At 46.9% G+C, this 22095-nt stretch overlaps 1 protein-coding gene across 2 annotated transcripts; it reads right to left on the bottom strand.

The window, feature by feature from the left end:
* Nucleotides 1–703: 703 nt before the first annotated feature.
* LOC114042375 (zinc finger protein 345-like) lies at nt 704–18762 on the bottom strand. Of its 2 annotated transcripts, XM_027861060.1 has the most exons (5): nt 18713–18762; nt 17486–17555; nt 15384–15510; nt 14876–14971; nt 704–3760 (listed from the first exon to the last, which is right to left on the bottom strand). In XM_027861060.1, exons 2-5 carry the CDS (start codon nt 17516–17518, stop codon nt 1716–1718), a joined length of 2301 nt encoding a protein of 766 aa, XP_027716861.1. In that variant the 5' UTR covers nt 17519–17555; nt 18713–18762; the 3' UTR covers nt 704–1715. The 2 variants fall into 2 exon arrangements, with proteins under 2 accessions (XP_027716861.1, XP_027716860.1); XM_027861059.1 differs by lacking the exon at nt 18713–18762 and having other exon boundaries at nt 17270–17538.
* Between the last annotated feature and the right edge of the window lie 3333 nt (nt 18763–22095).

Raw genomic sequence — 22095 nt, 5'->3', positions numbered from 1 at the left:
ATTGGTTTTTAATAGACATAGATCATGGAGGAGCTGCAGCCTTTTCCTATTCTCACTTGGGGATGGGAGCCTGGAAGCCTTTTGGGCCCAGAGAATCTTAAGATGGTGCACAGACTTGGAAAAGCCTGCCCTGTGGTTAAGAATATGATAAGTCTAAGTTCTATACCAGGGTGCACATTGGGTTTGGACACGTACCGGGTGTTGGCAATCTTGATCCTCACGTAACAAGAGAATCGTTTGAACTCTGGAGTTGTTCTAGGATCTTTTTTGTGGGTTAATTACTTTTTGGAGCTAACTGAAATATTAATTTTGAACTCTGGTATTCTAAGTCCTTGTAACTGTTAAGTAACAGGATATATAAGAGGGTCAGGAATTCTCTCCCACTTTGGACTTGAAGGATGAAAACCCAAATGTGAAGGTAACCCACAAACGTTAAATGACAACAATGCCCAGAGATTCCTAAAGATGCATCTCTTTTTTTTTCCCTTGTGTATTTCCCTAAGTGTGTAGAACCAGAATTGTGTGTGGCTGTCATGGGGAACATTAACTATGTATTTTTCCTATGGATAATATTAATAAAATGCCCAGTGTTTATATCATGCTTTATATTTTGCAAAAGTTCTTTCCAGATATGATGAGCCTCACAACAACCCTGTGAGATGATGAGGAAACTGAGGCTCTGGAAGATTAAGTGATTTGTTAATGGTACCCACATCAGGGGCAGGATATGAACTCAGGTCTTCCTGAAGCCAGTACAGCTCTCTATCCACTATACAGCACCACCTCTCTCGATATGAGTCTTCCCATTCATTATCAGGATGTTTGTATAATTGGACAGTCACTGTAATGCTATCCACAATTCTTTAATAGAGAATCCTCAATCTAGCACTGAGGAACCACATCTCCAATGTGGCTCCCACCTACCTCCTGAATCTTATTTTATGTTCCCCATCACACGTGCTCCATCCCAGACAAATTGACCTGCAATGTGTTGTGCATGCACAATATTCTCTATTCTGAATGCATGCCTTTGCACAAGTGGGGTCCCCTGTCTAGAATGCACTCTATCCTCATTCCCTCAGATAAAGAGATTTCTTAGCTTCTTTCAAAGCATGGTCTGCATACCACTTCCTCTAAGAAGCCTTTCCAGATTCCCTCCTGGGAATCTGGTTTTCTTTCCATCTTGAAATTAATTCGCTTGTCTTTTGTGTCTTCTTCTTTAACGACATGCAGAGACCCTTCCCTAGTAGAAGGTAAGCTCCCTGGTGGGCAGGAACAGCTAATTTTCCTTGTCAACTCCAGCCTCTAGCATAAAGTTCTGTGCATAAACAGTATGTATTTAACAAATGTTTGTTCAATTGAAAATACAGTTTCAAAAAGGGGGAAAGACTTTCCCACAATCAGCAAAATCATGAAACTACTCTCTGGGATGAATTCTTCCACGGTAAAGAAGGAAGGAGTATTGATTAATGGAGTTTCACAGCACTCTGAATTCTCTCACATACAGTAAGATTTATGCTCTGTGTAAAGACCGTTCCAAATTCACAGCCTTCGATTTCCTGTCTCTGTGCCTAGTAAGCTCTCCCTCCTCACTGACCCCTCTTGAAAAGCCTAGCTCTCTTGAAAGCTCAGCTCAAGGACCACATCCTGGAGGAGGCCCTTCCTGATCTCTTCAGTGGCTAAGTTTGTTCCCAGCCCCAGAAATTACATTGTATTTAGTTATCTGTGTACATATTGTTCCTTCCAATAGAATGGAAGCCCACTGAGGTCAGAGATTGCATCATTTCTGTTTTTGTTTCCCCAGTGTCTAGCACGGTGCCTTGCATAAAGTAGGCTAATAAATGTTCATTAAACTGAATTGGACTGAATTCATTACATTTATAAGGCTTCTCTCCAGTATGGATTTTCTGATGTCTTATAAGGTCTGTGCTCCAGCTGAAGGCCTTCCCACACTGATTACATTTATAAGGCTTTTCTCCAGTATGAATTTTCTGGTGTCTAATAAGTTCTGTGCTCCTGCTGAAGCCCTTCCCACATTGATTACATTCATAAGGCTTCTCTCCAGTATGATTTCTCTGATGTACAGTAAGGGAAGAGCTACGGGTAAAGGCCTTCCCACATTCATTACATTTAAATGGCTTCTCTCCAGTATGAATATTCTGATGTCTGATAAGGTCTCTACTCCAGCTGAAGGCCTGCCCACAGTGACTACATTCATAAGGTTTCTCTCCAGTATGAATTCTCTGATGTACAGAAAGGGAGGAACTCCGGATGAAGGCCTTTCCACATTCGCTACATTTATAAGGCTTCTCTCCAGTATGAATTTTTTGATGTCTAATAAGGTCAGTACTCCGTCTAAAGGCCTTTCCACATTCACTGCATTCATAAGATTTCTCTCCAGTATGAATTCTCTGATGATAAATAAGAGATGAATGTTGGATGAAGGTTTTACCACATTCATTACATTCATGAGGTTTCTCTCCAGTATGAATTCTCTGATGTACAGTAAGGTTTGCACTCTGCCTGAAGGCCTTCCCACACTGATTGCATTCATAAGATTTCTCTCCAGTATGAATTCTCTGATGGCAAATAAGGGATGAGTGTTCACTGAAAGCCTTGCCACATTCATTACATTTGTGGGGTTTTTCTCCAGTATGAATTCTCTGATGTACAGTAAGGGATGAGCTCTGAGTGAAGTCCTTCCCACATATATTACATTTATAAGGCTTTTCTCCAGTATGAATTTTCTGATGTCTAATCAGGTCTGTGCTGCGCCTAAAGGCCTTCCCACATTGACTACATTCATAAGGTTTCTCTCCAGTATGAACTCTCTGGTGGTAGGTAAGAGATGAGTGATGGATGAAGGCTGTACCACATTCATTACATTTATGGGGTTTCTCTCCAGTATGAATTTTCTGATGATAAATGAGCTTTGTATTCTGGATAAAGGCCTTCCCACATTCATTACATTTATAAGGCTTCTCTCCAGTGTGAATTCTCTGATGTCTAATAAGATCTGTGCTCCAGCTGAAGGCCTTCCCACACTGATTACATTCATAAGCTTTCTCTCCAGTATGAAACCTCTGATGGTAAGTAAGGGATGAGTGATGCATGAAGGAAATACCACATTCATTACATTTATGGGGTTTCTCACCAGTATGAATTTTCTGATGGTAAATAAGTTTTGTGCTCTGGCTGAAGGCTTTCCCACAATCATTACACTTATAAGGCTTTTCTCCAGTGTGAATCTTCTGGTGTCCAATAAGGTCTGTGCCCCAGCTAATGACTTTCTCACACTGATTATTTTCATAAGCTCTCTCTCCATTAGGCTTTCTATGAAAATGAATAAGGTCTGACTGATAACTGAAGCATTTCCCCCATTCATTACAATTAGAAAATGTGTTCCCTGAGTTGATTTCTGTATGTTTAACTAGGTTTGAATATTGCCTTAAGTTCTTTTCATCTGTATCACATTCATGTTGACTTTCTCTGACAGGACCCTTCTGCTGAAGAGAAATGAACGACTCCAGACTGAAGCTTCTCTCAAATTTATGACATTCTTCACTTTGCCCTTTAGGAAGAGTTTTCTGGGAGGTGACTTTCAAGTGCCCCGAATCACTTTCCTGGTTTCCCTGCTTCATTTCTAACTTGACTTCTCCCAATTTGAAGTCCTGGGGGCTGTGTCTCTCTGGCGAAGATTCATCCATAGAAATGGCCATCTTTGGAAGAGACTCACTGGTTTCAGGCCTAGTCTCCCAATCTGAAGGAAATAAAAAATATAAATATATCCTTTTCCCCTTACTGGCAGAAAGTAAACTGCTTTACACTTTGTCTCACTTTCTGTTTCCTTAACCAAGAATAACCTCCAAACTGGACATTAGCTCACATTTGTAGTCATTTACTTTCCAAAGAACTTTCATATATATGTTAGATAGTAACAGCAAGGCTGGGATCTAAGTAGGGCAGGTGTTATAACTTTATAAATAACGAGGAAACTGAGGCTCACGGTAGTTAAGTGACTGCTAAAAAACAGAATTTTCAGACATCACATCAAGAGGGACAAATTAAGCTCCAGTATTCAAGCTCAAAGTTTTACGTCCCACTGAACTTTTAAGAAGATTGGTGATTGATGAGATAGTTAAGCTTTAAGAAATCAATGTCAAAGAATAGGGACAAGACTAAAGACAGACATATCATAATTTGGAAAGAGAAAATTCTGACAACTGCCAATAATAAGTTTCGACAGAGATGACTGATAAATTTCTAAAAGTAGGTTACAAAATAGTTTGAAAATAATTGAAAAGAACTGGTACAAACCAACCATGTCACATCTAGCTATTTGTCCCTAATGATGGGCGTTTTAGCTATTACATGAGAAGAATAAAGTAGTTATAACATGTGCAGACTATGACATCATATATGATAAAATCTTTCATGCTGTTTTGGCAGATGAAGAAAGTAGAAAGTGGTTTGGATACAGTAGGCTAAAACAAACTCATAAACTGTTTAAGCTATAATGCCCAAAGGGTTTTGACTAATGGGTTGATGCCAACCCTGAATGAGGTCTCTACTATCACATAGATTGGCTGTGTCCTATTTGACAGTTACCAATGACTTCAAAGAAGACATGCTTTTGATATTTGCAGATGACGCAAAGCAAGATTGATATCTAACACACTGGAGAACAACAACAAAAACATTTCAAAGAATATTTGAGATAGGTACAGTGCATACACGCAAAAGAGATAACATTAACAGGCATAAACCAAAGGTAGTCCCGAGAAAGCATCGGCACAAGTACTACATAGAGTAGAAGTGGTTTAGTAACCAGACATGTGGGAGGGAAGATCTGGCACTTTAGTTAAACCTCAATAAGAGGTAAGATATTTGGTGAATTTGGCTAATTGCAAGCTCAACATTAGGTTTTTAAAAAAGGAAGAATGAATTACAGAAGCATCAGTTTCATGGCAGTTGAGCACTTTTGGATAATGACAAACCACTTGCTGTCCCAGGAGAATTAGAGAAGCCTAGAGATGTGGAAACAAGGTCTGATGAGAAAGAACCCAAAGTAGGAAGGACAACATGTTAATGGAGCAGAGAACACAAAAGGGGGATGCATCATCGTCATCTTTAAATACATGAACAACAGTCATGTGTCCGTGGAAACAGCTTGCAAACAAACTGTGTTGCCCAGTACACAAAGCTTTTCTTCAATAAATGCTTATTAATAAGCCATCTGCTGCGGGCATTATTGTAGGTTCTGGGTTACAAAGACAGAAACAAAATTGTCCCTGCTTTTGAGGAGTTTCTATTGCTACCCCAAATTATGGCCAAGTGGAGACCACTAGATTTGTGCAAGGAAACGAGAGTAAGAATGGTTATGAACCTCAGAAATTCTATTTCTGAGTAGGTGCCTCTTTATAAGTATCCTGTGGAGTCCACTGTTCTCTGCCCTTTAGTTCAAACACTCTGGGGTGAATTTTATGATTCTCTGAAATATTATCTTCAGCCCTTTTTTATATTGCTTTTATGGAAGAAAAATATTTTGTAGATTCTCTTGTCAAGCTCTGTCTTCAAGGTCGGCTGTCTTGACTTGTTCTCCAATCTTGCTGTCTTCTGACTTTGTTCTAATTTGTCATCTATCTCTAGAATTCTGAGCTGTTCCTTTTCTATTTTCTTTTTCAGAGTGTCCTCTACATTAGTAAAACTTGCAATAGCTTTCATTAAACTCCTTATACTGTTCTTCAATTCCTTTAGCAGCTTTTTTCAACCACTCTAGGGGTTCTTATAACCAACCATTCCATTTCCTCTGGGGTTTTAGCTAGTCCTTCTACAGAATGAGTCTCACAGTGATTCTTAACTTTTGTCTGCTTTGCATTCTTAGTTGTTTTTTTTCCTATGGTGATTTTTTTTTATAAAGACGTCTTTTCTTTCCCATTTTTCAGGTGTTCTTTAGTTGTACATGGTGGGTTTCTTACTGTTTTGAGGTAATGAGAGACATCAGGACTTTAGTTGGGATCTCCTGCTCAGCCACATCAATGAAAATCTCATGATCTGTTTGTTCTCTCTGCATTATTTTGTATCCTGCTTCCCTATTTATTTTAATTCTTCTGACTGGTCCTGAACAATTGTCTTGTGTATCCAAAATTCTACAGAATGAAACAGTCAAAACCAAACAAAAATCTAGCCATTGCCTCACATCACACTTCTTTACATTGACAGCTCAACTCAACTCAAGTTCCCAAAGTGAAAACAAATGACACAAGGATTGATTTCATCTAGATTTTTGTCTGCCTTTTAGGAAAACAAAACAGAAATATCTTTCTGTTGTCTAAGAATGTAAGTTAATAATGAAAATACTATTCAAGGCTGGATTCCTGTTTCTTCCTGGCTACTCGCAAGTTTTTTCTCTTTAACCTGGAAGTTAGTGCTGATAATGATAACAGTAAGGATAAACAATAAGACTTATTAATATTAATATTATACTTGATATTTTCATGCCTAGAAAATCTAGTTTCAAGTTGTACATGTCTGGACCATGGTTTAAACTATAGTAATGGTGGGCTCCTAGTCAGGGAGAGTAATGAGGGAAGGTAAATATTTGCTTCACGTCTTACAAACCTAATAAAAAGTAATTTAGACTGAAAAAGGAAGGAAAAGAAAACTGCTCATGGATTTCACCAATCTAGATAGCATAAAGAATAACTACAACATATAAAAAGTAGCTGTTGTGACATATAGACATTCACAAGAGATAAAATCCAAGAAAGGAAGTTAATAAAATCCATGGCATCAGATGCCTATACATAAAAGCAAAGTATAGGTAACAGGCAAAATGAACTAGAGAGCTAACCCAAGAAGGCAAACCTGACTTCTTCAGAATCACTGAGACTTAACAGGATGAGATCCATGACCAGAGACTATGGCTCTGAAATGGTATAACTTATTTGGAAAAAACAAAAACAGAAACAAACAAAAAAAAACAACTTGAGAAATAAAAGATGGTAGAAATGTTTATCAAGATATACTTCAAGCAGAAAATCCAAGAATTGTAAGATGAGAGTATAGTAAGGGAGCATTCAGGCAAAGATCCACATAGTCAGAGATAAGCAATATTGTCATGAGAGTATACTACAGAATGAATATACTCTGGACAGGAAGAATAAATTACCAGAAAAGAGATGCCCAAGACTCATGTAAAGGCATAACTTGGAATTAACTGGGGAGTCTGGGGGAGTTTTCCATCACATGCAGAACAACAAATGCTTGAGTGACTTGCTTTAATAAGTACACCCTACCAAAGGTGGTAGGGAAGGACCAAAGAAGGAATTCTCTTCTGCATCTGATTCACATCATTGTGGAAGAAGAGACTGACAGAGTGGAAATGATGGGAATCTTGGGGATTTGTGAAATGACCATTCCGTATTAGAGGTTATGATAGTGAAAAGACAGAAAATCCAGTAGCAGTCTGGCATGCCTCCTAGCTTTTGAGAGGGTAGAATTCCAAGCATGAAAGGATACACACAGCAGCTTAGAGTTGGAGAAGATGGACGTGCACAGAGGATGGAAACAAGGTCAAGGAATGGAAGACAACCATCACAATGTGTCACCATCCTGACATTTCAGGAGGGCTAAGGTTGGTAAGTAAAGTGAAAGAGAAATGGGTTAGCTGTATCAGGGAGAAGAGGACAACCTATATAGGGCATCACAGCTCGGAATGGATGGGATAGTCACAACTGATCCTAAAATGCAGAGCTGCTAAATTTCTTATTGGTCCATGTTCCCTGCCAAGGACCATGATCTTTGGATTGGAAAGAAATGAATAAATACAGCCCATAGGCCCAGGATAAATGAAGAGATAATGAGAGAAACAAGTGTCCTTGATGACTTGGTCCAGATGAACTACCTATTTGGGTATTAAAAGCTATAGATATAGTTGGTGTCAATAATTCTTCAAAAGTTATTTTTTTAAATGTTCACACCAATTATTTTCGAATACAGGCTGCCCCCTCAGTAAGCCTTCCCTTTCTAAGAGGAAAAAGCAGTTAAGCAATGTTTGATGATCTTAGGAAAATCATGGATTCATACAGAAATATTGTAGGACTGGAGAAGAAATGTCCATTTTTTTTAAATAAAGGAAGAGACTAGAGTCTAAAAATTATAGGCTGATCTTAATTTGGCAAAATTCTAGAAGAGAACATTAAAAGGGCAGATAACAATTTACATCTGGAAAGGAAGAATGCTAACAAAGTGTTGGCCACAATGTATTTTCTGCCAATAAATCCTATCAAACTATCCATATCTCCTTTTTTGACAAAGTCACTAGACTGGCACATCAGGAGAATGCTTTATAGAGTTTACTTAGACGTTAGTGAAGAATTTGAGAAAGAGTTCCATGCTATTCTTGGAAAAAAGATGGAAATGTATGCTAGACAACTTGACAGATGTGAAACAGGTTGAATGAAAAGACCTACAGGGCACTTGTAAAGTGGATCAGTGTCAATTTGTGAGGTCTCCAAGGATCAGGGCTTGTTTGGGTATCATTTAACATTTTTATCAAGGTATAAGATAAAATCACAGATGGACTGCTTACCAAATTTGTTGGTGACACAAAATGGAGAGAAGGTTAGCACGGGAAGACAGATTCCAAAATCAGAGGATAAAATTTAGTAGGGATAAATGTAAGGAATTTGCTAAAGTCTTCTCACATTGATTACATTCTGATGGTTTCTCTGAAGTTGAAGACTGGTGGTAAACAAAGAATAAATGCTGGTTGGCAGCTTATCCGTGTTCATTCCTTTACAAAGTTTTGGTCAACTATTCAATTTTCTGATGTACATTGCAAGTTTGTGCTCTGGCTGATTACATTCCCACATGCATCATAAGACTTCATCACCAGTGTGAATTTTCTGATGTCTAATAAGTTCTGTACTCCAGCTGAAGGTTTTCCCACACTGAACACATACATAAGGCTTCTCACCAATATGAACTTTCTGATGTTTAGTACGAGCTATGCTACACCTGAAGGCTTTCCCACACTGGTTACATTCATATGGTTTCTCTCCAGTATGAATTCTTTGATGCACAGTAAGGGATGAGTTACGGGTGAAAGTTTTCCCACATTCATCACATTTATAAGGCTTCTCTCCAGTGTGAATTTTCTGATATCCAATGAGGTCTCGATTCCAACTGAAGGCTTGATCACAGTGATTACATTCATAGGGTTTTTCGCCAGTATGAATCCTGTTATGTACAGTAAGGCATGAACTCTGGCTGAAGGCCTTCCCACATTCATTACATTTATAAGGTTTTTCTCCAGTGTGAATTTTCTGATGTCTAATGAGGTCTGTGCTCCGGCCAAAGGCCTTCCCACATTGATTACATTTGTACGATTTCTCACCATTGTGAATTCTCTGATGGTACGTAAGGGATGAATAATGTATGAATGCTTTGCCACATTCACTACACTGATGGGGTTTTTCACCAGTATGAATTTTCCAATGATAAATTAGCTTTGCATTTTAGCTAAAGGCCTTCCCACATTCATTACATTCATAAGGTTTTGCTCTAGTGTGACTCCTCTGATGGTAACTGAGCTTTGTCTTCTGGCTAAAGGATCTGCCACATTCATTACACCTAAAGGGCTTCTCTCCAGAATGAAGTTTTTGATGGTAAATAAGTGATGAGTGATGCATGAAGGCTTTACCACATTCACTGCATTCATAAGGCTTCTCTCCAGTATGACTTCTTTGATGGGCAATGAGTTTTGTGCTCTGGCTGAAGGCCTTCCCACATTCAATACATTTATAAGGCTTCTCTCCAGTGTGAATTTTCTGATGTCTGTTAAGATCTGTGTTCCACTTAAAGGTCTTCCCACATTCACTACATTCATAAAATTTCTCTCTGTTATGGTTCTTATGATACCGAGCAACGTCTGACTGATGATTTAAAGATTTATCATGTTCTTGATACTTAGAACATCCCTTCCCTGAGGCAATTTCCATACCTTTAATTAGGTTTGGATATTTTCTGAAGTGCACACCATTTGCATCACATTCGTGATGACTCCGTTCCAAAGAAGCTCTCTGCCGAAGAAACAGCACCGAGCCCCGACCCGAGTCTCTCCCAAACATTTGATGTTCCCAGCCTCTCCCTTTGTTGGGAGTTTTCTTGGATGCAACTGCTAATTGTCTAGAAGGAATCCTTCGGCTCCCCTGCTTCTTCTCTAATTTGAAGTCCCAGGGCCTGTCGCTCTTGAGTCTCTCCCGGGACGATTCTTCCATAGAAATACCCAGCTTTGAAGGAGACTCTGCAGCTTCAGGCCTAGTCTCCCAATCTGAAGGAAATAAAAAATATAAATATATGTTCTTCCCTCTTCTGGGACCAAGAACACTGATTTACATCGAGCCTCAGCGTCTATCTCCTCAAGGAGAATCTTCCAACTTGAAAGGGCAGAATTAGCAACAGTAAAATACCATTCCTTCATATTCACAGGTGATTTATGTTACAGAGAGCTGTCACACAAATTATGGCTTTGGATCCTACCACACGCCTGTGGTAAAGGAAACGTAGAAGCATGATTCCATTGTACAGATGAGGAAACTCAGTTGGAAAACACTTAAGCAACATCACTAGAGTCCCACTGTTGAGGAAGGCTGAGCTGGGGCTAGAATTCGAATCTCGCGGCTGCTGATCCAGCGCTCTTTCCTCGAGACAATGCACGTCACGGAGAGGGAAGTGAAGCCCAAGGAGTATCTCATCAACCTGAATGAATCCAAGCATCCAGGCCCCAAACAATGAAATCCCAAGGGACTCAAAAGACACCAAGGTACGATAAGAGGAAACAGTTACTAGTCCCTCAGGAAACTGGGCACACAAGCAAGGTACAAAGGACCGAAAGCCAGGCTGGACAAGACAGCAGCTACCAAGATCACCCCCAAACACGTCCTGCTTGTGCCTGAGAAAGAAAACATTAACAGCAATCCTGTCCTGCAGACACGTAGAAGAAGCCCGTGCTTGCATATCTCAGTGGTTCCCCAAGGCCTTCGTGTTAGAGCACAGACACCACTGATGTTTCGAGACTTTCCCCGCCGGTCTCTGGCCAATCTTCCCAGTCTTATTAAACTTTTCTCCCTCTTCCACCCTTGTGCCCTCCACGGTCCAGCCAAACAACTGCCTCCTTGCCGTTCCGTGGGCATGGCGTCCCACCCCTTATCTCCCTGCAGGGAACAGAATTGGAATCCTCCACTCCCTACAGGCTATCCTTTCCTCGGGGGCCACATGATATAAAAGGCCCTTTCTGACCGTCCCATCCAGCGGTTAGTACTGTCCCTTTCCACCCCATTAGTCTGCATTTACTTGTTAGGGTCCATATAGTTCCCATACACCACCTACTTTCAGGCAGAATGTGAGGAGGTCCTTGAAAGCCAGGGAGACACTAGCAGAGTGCCTGGCACAAGGTGAGCGTTTGACAAATACTTAGAGCATGGAAGAATGCATCCAAGACAATGACAAAAAATGACAATTTTCACTAAACTCTTACTATGTCCATGTATGACTCTGGCGGAAGGAGCTCTCAGAGGCCAAAGGCACAGAGCCCACCATTAGAGAGGCCCCAGTTCTCACTCTCTCTGGCCAATGCCAGACCCGACCGACCGCCTCTTGAACGCAGTGCCCAGCACCACATCAGAAGGCCCTGACACCCTCCTTGAGAGAATTAGACTCAGATAATGGCACAGCCAAGGGTCTGAAGATGAGGCCCCCAAGGGATGAATGGCTGAAAACTCAGGGGGGGACTGAGCCCAGAAAGGAGAAGAAAGAATACCTCTCAACATCTGAAAGACATCAGACAGAATAATAAAGACAGGAGGCCCCTACTTGGGGGGTGCCCTCTGGCTGACAAAGGACTTTCACATAGAATACCCAGAGTGCTGCTAGTGCGTGCTGACCTCCACAGAGAGCTCCACGGTTTGGCCGGGGCTTGACCTGACTTCCCACTGCCGGGGTGGCTGCTTCCACTCTGTAGATGAGACCAGCTGGTCTCACAGCCAGCAACGGCTAGAGACGGGAGCGAGCTCCTCCCAGGAGGGTGCGCTTGTGACGCTCACAAGCTTCAGCAAGGGGGGCAGGGCAGGCACAGCCACCCCAAAGAAAACACTGACTCCACTTCCAGGTCATCTCAGCCTTCACCCTCCTTCTGCTCGGGATGGATCGCACACTATATGTCATCTCTCCCTGTCGGCAGTCTGAGGATCTGAGCTAAACGACCTGCCCAAGGTCACACGATGAGTCAGAAGTAAGAACGATGCTGATGATGGTAAGAGCAAGTACTCTGCTAAGCATTTTACAAATATTACCTTCCTCTGATCCTCACAACTCTGGAAGGAAGGTGCTTTTGTTATCATCCTCATCTTACAAATGAGGAAACTGAGGCACACAGAGGTTCAGTAACTTGCCCAGAGCCACACAGCTAGGCGGTGTCTGAGGCTGGATTTGGATTCAGGTCTTCCTGACTCTAGGCCCAGAGCTCTACCCATCACATCACCAGCTTCACCATGACAGACGCCCATGTCCAAGCCAAGTCTGGTGCTCTTGTAAGTAGACTGAGCCCCCTCTTTACAAAGAGTATGTGCACCCCTGGATAGCTGGGGGTAGGCGTGGGACCAACCAGTTTCAGTTCCATGAGAAAACTCCAACCAGAGCTGTCCAGACTCTTGAGCCACCCCTCAAAGGGCTGAACCTGACCCCTCTGGAAGTGCTGGCTGCTTAACACCGTCCACCAGAGAACTTCGTAGGACAAAGCCCTTCACTGAGTGGGGGGCTGTCCGGCCTGCCCACACGCTCCTTCCAGCTCAAAGCCCCAGGCCTTCTCCCCAGAGGCACTGCTGAGGAAGATGAGACTGAGAAAAGAAGAGGTGGGGCGGCGTGTGTGCCCCCTCCACTCTCTGTGCCCTGCCAGCCCTCGGTCATCTCCCCTCACGCACTACGGCCCCCCGGCCTGGCCCGCTCACCCACTTGGCTCCTGCCCCCAGAATGCTCAGCGTCCTGCCAGGCTTCCTCAGGGCTGCCTCCTACATGAGGTTTCCTTTCATTGATCCCCACCTGTCCCCTCCCCCGCCCCCATCGTACTGCTGTGTATTTCTCTTGCACTTCTCTGCGCACATCTATCTTCCCACCAGAACGTGGGCCCTGGACTTGTACCTTCCACACCCACACATGGGGCCTGGCATTCAACAGGCACTTACTAAGTGCTTACTGAATGGAAAAGCTCTGCACCATCATTAGCAAGACACCAGCAATCCCACGCCCTTCCTCCTGGAGAGATCAGTGCTCACAACTACCCTGGGGGGGGGCAGGGTATTGTCAAGTATGATTATACCCATTTTACAGACAAGGAAACAGAGGCTGAGAAAGGCCACCCAAGAAAGGCCACAGGCCACGGGATGAGCTCAAGGATGTGACTCATTTAAACCCTCATTCAAATCACTAAAAAATGTCACCTCAGCCACAGGCCTGAGAAGAGATCGTTGGGCCTTCCTTCAGACCCCTTCTCCACGAGGACCATGGGGTCCTCACTCTCCCCAGCTCTACTCCATCGTGACCTCAGAGGTGCCCAGATCCCAGACGCACCTGGACCCATGTTCCTCCACCCCCAGAGCTTCCAGACCCATTTATAACAGCAACAATAACCACAGTTAGCATTTCCATCACCATGCAAGGTTTGCAAAGCACCTTACACATATTATCTCGTTAGATTCTCACAACCCTGGAAGGCAGGTGCCACTATTATCTCCATTTTACAGATGAGGAAACTGAGGCAGATAGCAGTGAAGTGACTTGTCTGGGGTTACACGGCTAGGGAGGGCCTGAGGCTGGACTCAAACCCAGGTCTTCCTGATTCCCATTGTGCCACCTTCCTGCCTGGAGAGTGCTTTCCTCATTGAAATTCCATGAGGCAGGGATCGAACTCATCACTCCCATTTTACAGATGAAGGAACTGAGGCTAAGTGGGTTGGGTGATGTGCCCACAGTCACGCCGTACACAGCCCCAAACTAACCATCCTTCCCTCACACTCCCCGACTCTCGTCCACAAGAGCGGGGGAAATGGTTTTGGACACCCACCAGAAAGGCCTGGCTGGGGCAGTGCCCCCTGCGAGAGCGGAGCAGGGGAAGAACCCGTCCAGAAGGAGGGCGACGTGAGGTGGGCTGGACTTCTGGCTCCTCACCAGGCCCCCTTCCAGCTGTCCAACCCAAGATGAACCTTCCTGAGACGTCGTGTGCCGTGATTCTGCTCCGACAAGCGGCCCGGCTGCTTTCCCTCCAGGAAGGCTCTGCCCTCCCTTCTCTCCAGCCCAAAGTCCAGCAGCCGTGGCTTGGCCGGGTCATGGGCAGCTCTCTCTACACCTTCCTGGCTGCAGGGCCCCCATGAGCCTCCCTCTGCTCCCCAAGCACTGGGCCCCTCATTCAGACATAATCATGTGTGTGGAGGGAAGGGTGGGAGTGTCCCTGGGCCCGCTCTTTCACACGTCTCATCTCACATCTAACCAGGCAGCAACAAGCGCCTGGAACCCTGGAAAAGTATCTAGTGAGGAATCAAACACCTGGGTAAGGAATGATCGGAGGGGGGGGGTGAAGAAGAAAAGTGCCTGGGGGGGGGGGGAGGAGGAAGATTTTTTCCCCATGCAGCCTCTTCTGATAAAAGTTTCCAGCCCAAAGACAGAGAGGTCAGGAAAGTGACGCGCTGAGAACAAGGGGCTAATCTATCCCAGAGTTCACTCTGGACAGGCTGGGCTGGTGCGGACGAGAGGCCCACCACGTCCGAGGGCCTTTCTCTGCAAGAGTCCCTCCCCAAGTGCCTGCTTTCAGCTCACTCACCTGGACAGGAAGCTCTCGGGCCTTCTCTCTCCAGCATCCCCGGGGCTGCCCCTCGCTCCAGCTGGGAGATCACATCTGGTTTGGGAACGGGAAGCCCTGCTCATGGAAAATGGAAAATGCTGAGGATAGTCAGGAGGTGGCCACAATCTGTGGATGGCTGCAGTATGTTTCGTGAGGCCTTCCCAGAGGATGGGCGAGGAGGGATGGTCACTGAGTGGATTTGGAATCAGAAGCAAAATGGGGCCATGCTCCATCTCCTCAGTGGGAAGACAAGAACATTTCGCATTGTCAAGTATCTGCGCTGGGATCTGGGGGGACAGAGGAGAGGAAAGAGGGGCTCGGGAGCAGAAGGCCTGACCCTGGCCACAAGGGCTTGGGCACATCCGGGCTCTGCACACCAATGCGGAGCACGTCAAACACCCCGGTGCATTCAGCAGGTGAGGAAGCAAACCACTCCCACCCCCTGGCCCCCACCCTGGGAGGCAGGGATGCAGCCAAGCATCCTCACCCAGGGACAGCAAGTTCCTGTAGTTCTCCAGCATGACCTCCTTGTACAGCTCCCTCTGAGAGGGGTCCAGCTGCCCCCACTCCTCCTGGGTGAAGTCCACAGCCACATCCTTGAAGGTCACTGACTCCTGCAACACCAGAGAGGCATCGGCTCACCCAGGGGCCAGCCTGCATGCGGCAGAGACGGCCAGGAAGGGTCAGACGCATTCACGTGGTTCTCCCACCCCTCAGGACGGGGTCTGCGTGCCCGGGCCCTCGAGCCTCCCTCGGGACTGGGTGCTGAGTGGTGACACAGAGACGGTGCCTCCCATCCCCTAGCATTTGAGGGCTTCCAACGACCACTTTCTTTAGCCTAATTTTACAGCAAAGGAAACAGAGTCCTGGGGAGTTCAATGACTAAGTGTCTGAGCAGAGTTGAACTTGGGTGTCTGGACCCTCCAGCGCTCCTTCTCCGTGCCCCCGGCCTGATGCTGGACACCCCCCAAGGAAGCGCCAGTTAATTCCTGCCCCTCCCTGCTCAAGGGGGAACTGAGTGAGAGATCTTCAAGGCCAATGGCGCCCTCCAAACAGGCATTTCCCACGAGGTTGGACCTCCAGACTTGGGTAGTGTGCACCAAGACTGTCTGCTTTCTGAGGGCCAGCCTCACTGAGCTCTAGTGAAGAGGCTCCGTGCCAGGGGGCAGGCCACTGGGGAGGGCGTCCTCAGGCCAAAGGAACAGCCATCATGAGCTAGGCTGTGACCGTGAGCATGGCGTGGCCCCTTCTGTGGAGTGGCAGGTTAAAGCTTAGGGCAGCTGGGGGGTGCCACAGTGGATAGGGCGCTGGGCTGGAGTCAGGAAACCTGAGTTCAAATACTATCTTAGACACTTACTGGCTAGGTGACCCTGGGCAACTCACTTCATTCGGTCTGAGACGGTGCTGATCTGAATTGACGGAGGGAGTTTCCTCACTTGGTAGTTCCCTGTACCACCGAGATCACAGGGCCAACTCCTCTCCCCATCCTTTCATGACACAGTGCAGTTCCTCCATCCCTTCTCTCCCCACCTCTTATAACAAAGCATAAAAAAACAAAAGACATCTCTAAAAAAACCTTTTTTAAATATGGAGGAGGATGGCTCATTTATACGGTGCCTTATGATTTCCAGAGCATTTTTACAGACGTGATCTCATCCGAACCTCCCAACAACCCTGTAAAGGAGGTGCTTGTACAGATAAGGAAACTGAGGTTGAGCAAGATGAAGTGATTTGCCCAGGGTCACACAGATAGTGTGTGTCCGATGTAGGATGTGAACCCAGGTTTTCCTGACTCCAAGTCTATGTCTAGGTATTCTAAGACATGAAGAGTAAGGGCATCTTGGGCATTGGGAACAGCCTGGACAAAGGTGTAGAGATGGGAAACAGAAGACCGAGTCTGCTTAATGGGCAGTGTGGTCGGAATGTATTATAGGTGAAGAAGAGTGATGCAGGGAAAAGGCAGCGAGATTCTGGCTGGGGAGAACGTTAAGTGTCAGGCTGAGGAGTCTGCAGAGGTCAGAGGGAGCCAGTGAAGATTACTGAGCAGGGGAGCAGCGCAACTTGACCCGGGCCTTAGGAGGAGAGCCACTGTGATAGGCTGGCACCAGGCAGGAGCAGAGCACCTACCGAGTGGGCAGAGGCCTGGATGGGAAGAGCGAGGGCAAAGAAGGAGCCTGAGGCCGTAGACAGTGGAGGGAGAGGACCGGAGGGGAAGGCAGGCCCCACCTGGGACACACTGGGGGGGACCACAGGTCTCCAGCGTGGGAGACAGAGGAGGCCTGCGCCAAGCTCAGTGACCGGGAATCCCCTGCCGTGTGAATAAGTGACAAAGAGCAGAGGGACCCACAACAAACGCTGGCAGTGCAGACTCACCCCAATGACCTCGGCCACCGGGACCCTAGGTTCACCCCTCATTTGACAGATGAGGACACTGAGGCCCAGAGAGGCTAACTGATTGTCTGGGGTCATTCAGCTACTAAGCGTTTTAAGCACGATTTGAACTGAGGTCTTCCTGACTCCCGTCCACTGTGGAAAGAATCACGTCCACGTTGAGAGCCTAGGTGCCGATGGGAGTGGGCTCCAACTCACCAGGGCCTCGGTTCTCAGGCCCCCGGGGGCCATTCCCTCTCAGGCCAGGGTGCGACCCTCCGAAGGACACCTGGGGAAGAGAAGAGAGCGGTGAGCTGCGCGGGGCTGACGTCTTCTCGCACCTGGCAGACAGGGGCTTTTGTGGCCCGGGGCCCAGGCACCCCTCCTGGAGGCCAGGAGGCTGGAGCTGAAGGCCAGAGTCCAGCAGGCAGAAGGGAGCTAGCTGGGGGGTGGGGGGAGCGCAAAGACCGCCGACTCCAGCCCCTTCTGGCTGGATGGCCGAGCGATCCACAAGCGCCCAAAGCCTCGAAGCGGCCAATTGCGCCCGCACTGCCCCGGCCCTCCCTGCAGTAAGGAGAGGGGCTGGCCCTTCCCGGAGCTCGGGCGCCCCAACCCTCCTCCCCTCTCCCTAAGGTGTCAGACAGGCATTCATATACTAAGCCGGCAGGCCCTGGAATGGCACGGTGACTGAAACCAAGACCTGATTTTCTTGTTTTTGGAAAAACTAAACAGCACCGACAGAGGACAGCTCCCAACCCTCCCGAAAGTTCAGAGGGTCCAGGCCAGACTCAAGATCAGCAGACAGCTGGATGGGGAGATAAATTACGTCTTTACTTTCAGTAACTTCTCACTGACGTAGAGCCTTTTCTTTAGTTACGTGAATGCATAATTCTGAAAAAGGCTTCACTGGGCTGCCCAGGGGTCCGTGACCCCGAAGCGGGGGAGCCCCTCACCCTGGGGCCCAGTCATCCGGCAGGACTGGAACCCAGGTGCTCCCGCTCCAAGCCAGCCCTCGCATCTTCCCAAAGGCTTCATCTGCCTCGCCCCGAGCCTGCCGGACCAGCCCTGGGCTACTGGGGGGCGGCCCGGGGGGGTGACCGGCCCCCCAGCCCCCCGGAGCTTCTGTCCCATTTCAATGGGATGACCCCCCACAGGGCTGAGCAGACGCGAGACCCCAGAGTAGGGGGGCCTCCAGTGTGGGGGGCACGGCGCTCCTGGGTCCAGATGGGAGGGGAAGGTGGGGGGCGGGGCACGGGACCCCTGAATCCCCGTGGGAGGGATGGGTCGGGGGTCTGGGGATGCTCGGATGGAGTAGGGGCTGCTGGCTCAGATGGGGATGGGGAGCAGGTAGGGGGACGCCCGCCGGACCCTGGGTCCAGTCACTCTGGAGAGCCCACGGGACGCCGGGGTCCTGCCCACTCGGGCCGGACCTTTGGAGAGACTCACCCCGAGAAGCTGCGGCCACGAGGTCACAGGGAGGGGGGTGGAGAGGAAAATGGAGGAAGCGGAAGTGGAGCACAGAGCGGGCATCCTGGGAAATGTAGTCCGGAGTCCCGGGGAGCTTTGTGAGCATGCTCAGGAGAGGCCGCCCCCTCCTTCCCCGTTCTCCTTCCCTCTCTGTGCAAGCCGGAGGGGCGGGGCGGGGGCGGGGCACAATCTCGGGCTTGAAGTTGGGGGAGGAGCCAGAACGCGCGGGGCTGAAAGGAATGTGGGCGGGGCCTAATGGGGTGGGCGGGGCAAAGCCAGAATGGATGAGGTGGAGCGAGTGGGGCCAAGCCAAAGGTAGGCGGGGCCAAGAAGTGCTTTCTCCTCCCTCCCTTTCCATGGATTTTCCTGCCATTCCCTGAAGGGCTGCCTGGAGGAGGAGCCTAAGGCTGCCTCCCCCCACCCCCAGTGTTTTGGGCTCTCAGCATGCGCCCCCAGGGCTCCTGCATTGCTCTTCTCCTTCCTAATGCAGCCTCCCAGCAAATAGCTTGTTCACTCATTCGTTCAATCATTCATTCACTCATCCCTCCCTTCTCCCTCCCTCCTTCCCTCCCTCCATCCATCCCTCCCTTCTCCCATCTCTCCTTCTTTCTCTCCCTCCCTTCTCCCTCCTTCTCTCCCTCCCTCCTCCAGTTGTGCCTCCTCTGTTCTGATCTCGTGGCCTTTTCTCCAGGCTCCCTGCTTTCATGCCCTTCCTCTCCTCCTAAAGTTTGGCTCTTTGAACATGTCCCTTCTGTTATCTGCAATCTCTTCCTACTGGGGCTGGGAGTGGCTGGTGCATTGCCAACCTGGGGTGGGGATGGGAGGGGGGAGAGGAAAGGATGGGAGATGAGAGGGAAAGAAAGAAGGAAGGGAGGAAGAAAGGGTTAGCCCTGGGAAATGTTGCTCCTACCTCTGGAATCCTGAGTCTACTGTAGCATGGTATTAAAGGAAAATTCTCTCTAGGAAGAGAGGTCTTCAGCATCTTTCTGCATGAGTGTCTGGAAATAGCAAGATTCTTAATGCCCTGGGGGAAAAGTTCATTCCTCTCTCACCCTGAAAGAAGAGTGCTCATAAGTCACCAGGTCAGGAATAAGCAGTGCTCACAACTAGATTAGAAGTAGGGAACCCAAAGGTAAGAAGGCAGAAAGGAGGCTGGGGAATGGGACTGAGGATAGGTGTGTCAAGGGATGTAGACAGACCTGCACTTCAGCAAAACCACTTTGGCAGCTGAGCGCAGGACAGATCAGAGAGACCTGATGCTAGAAGAGAAGGGAAAAGGCTTTGCCATAGGCCAGGTGATGAGGGCCTGTACTAGAGAGGTGGAATGAAGAGGATGGAGAGGAGATGTTGTGATGGAACAATGATTCCCTTTCCAATTAAAACAAAAACAAAACTCTTGTTCACCCAAGAAATCGCAAGGCATAGTGGATGTCAAGCCCACCGTGGAGCCAAGAAGTGCTATTCAAGGCCTGTCTCTGACACACTGTGACCATGGACAAGTCACTTAACTCAATAGCCTGGGCCACAATCCCAATTGCCCTCCTCAGGACATCCATCCTCCAGCTCATAATGTCTTTCATTTCCCATTTGGTAATTTTAGTCATTTCTTTCAAAAAAGGTGGATCTATTAATGATCAGTGTTTAGTTTTTGCAAAAAAAGAAATCAGGTCTTGGTTTAATCAACATGCCATTCCAGGGCATGCCAGTTTAGGATATAAATTCCTGTCTGAATCTTATGGGGGGGGAGGGCTGGGGCAGTATGGCGCAGCGCAAGAGCCCTGCTCCGCAGTCCTGATTTCAAGTCCCACTTCTGACACGACTTAGATGACCTTAGGCAAGTCTCTTAACCTCCTTGACCCGTTTCCTCATCTCTAAAACAAGGAGCTTGGACTAGGGGCCTTTGAGACTTCTTCCAACTCTAGACCTGACCCAAGGAAGATTATAAGCAGCGTTGTTATTGTTCAGTTGTGTCCGACTATTCATGATCCCAGTTGAGGGTTTCTTGGCAAGGATCCTGGAGTGGTTTGCCATTTCCTTTTCCAGTTCATTTTAAAGGTGAGGAATTGAGGCAAATAGGGTTAAGTGACTTGCCCAGGGTAACACAGCTAGGAAGTGTCTGAGGCCAGATTTGAACTCAGGAAGATAAGTCTCCCTGACTTCAGGCCCAGCATTCTATGCACTGTACCACCCAGCTGCCCCAGCACTGGAGAGGATGGGGGGGCTGGAATTGAGCTTCAAGAAAGTTTGACAAGAAACCAAGCTAAGCAAATTTATGAACTGGGAAGGAAGTCAACAGGCAAAAAGATGGAAAAGATATGCAAAGATTTTTATAATGGATTTTAAGGACAATAGAACCATCACCCTTAGAATCTCACAGTACTGAATGGGTTTAATGAGGAAGTAGAAAAGATAGTAAGAAAACAGAGACAGAAAAAAACCCAGCTGGACTAGGTCACGTATACATAGTGGAGGTCTGTGTAGGGAGTAACAAAACTTGGGGTGGAAGGGTGGCAGCGATGAGGAATTGGTTCTCCAAGTTTCTGGAAAAGGGCAAGGTGGGTGTGGGGAAAACCTCAGAGCATCAATAACCACACAATCTGTCCATATTTGCTTACTTAGAAAATGCTTATGAGAGTAAACAGATAGGTAGAGCAGTAAATAAGAGTGCTGGACCTGAAATCAGGAAGACTTGAATTCCAATCCAGATTCAGACATATACTAGCTGTGTGATCCTGGGCAACTTGTTTAACCCTGGCTCCATTTCCACATCTGTAAAATGGGGACAACAGTATCTACCTCCAAGGATTGTTGTATCAAATGAGATTTATAAAGTGCCTTGCGAACCTTAAAGTGCCACATAAATGTTAACTCTGCTACTCACTTTGTGTGCAAACTTGGCCATCACTTAACCTCTTCCGGGCTTTTCTCATTACGATATGGATATGTTTAAGGTCCCTAATCTATGATTAGAGGCCATGAGATTCCACTATGCTCGATTGTTGACTATAAAGCCTTTGATTGAGTTGAGCAAAATGAAACTTTAAACTTGCTCTGCCTGGTTATTTCTATGGGAGGAAAACAATACTGAAAACACACCAAGTAATTTTGGGTGAGTGAAATTACCAACTAGGGGCTGAGGACAGGCTTCATTTTAGGAAGCAGCTCTCAAGTCGAGACTTGATAGAAACCAGAAGTCCAAATAGATATAGACGAAGGATGAGTTCCAGACATAGCGGGCAGCCCTCGTAACGGGAAAGAGTTGGGAGATGGAACATCACGGAGAAGAAACAGGTAGATCAGCTTGGCTAGAACAGTATGTGAAGAGGGGGAGAGGGGAATGTGCCATTAATCTAGAAAGATAA

This window comes from Vombatus ursinus, unplaced genomic scaffold (assembly GCF_900497805.2).
Source record: "Vombatus ursinus unplaced genomic scaffold, bare-nosed wombat genome assembly UNPS02014417.1, whole genome shotgun sequence".
NCBI lineage: Eukaryota > Metazoa > Chordata > Mammalia > Diprotodontia > Vombatidae > Vombatus > Vombatus ursinus.
This window is presented reverse-complemented; position numbering and strand designations above follow the sequence as displayed.

What these genes read in the sequence shown, in the direction of transcription:
- LOC114042375 (XM_027861059.1), bottom strand. Translation starts at nt 17,365, where the DNA reads ATGACCCCAGACAATCAGTTAGCCTCTCTGGGCCTCAGTGTCCTCATC. An exon ending in CGGTGGCCGAGGTCATTGGG is followed by an intron (nt 15,511 to 17,269) that starts GTGAGTCTGCAC and finishes CTGGTGTTGCAG; the next exon opens with GAGTCAGTGACCTTCAAGGA. An exon ending in CAGGAACTTGCTGTCCCTGG is followed by an intron (nt 14,972 to 15,383) that starts GTGAGGATGCTT and finishes TTCCATGAGCAG; the next exon opens with GGCTTCCCGTTCCCAAACCA.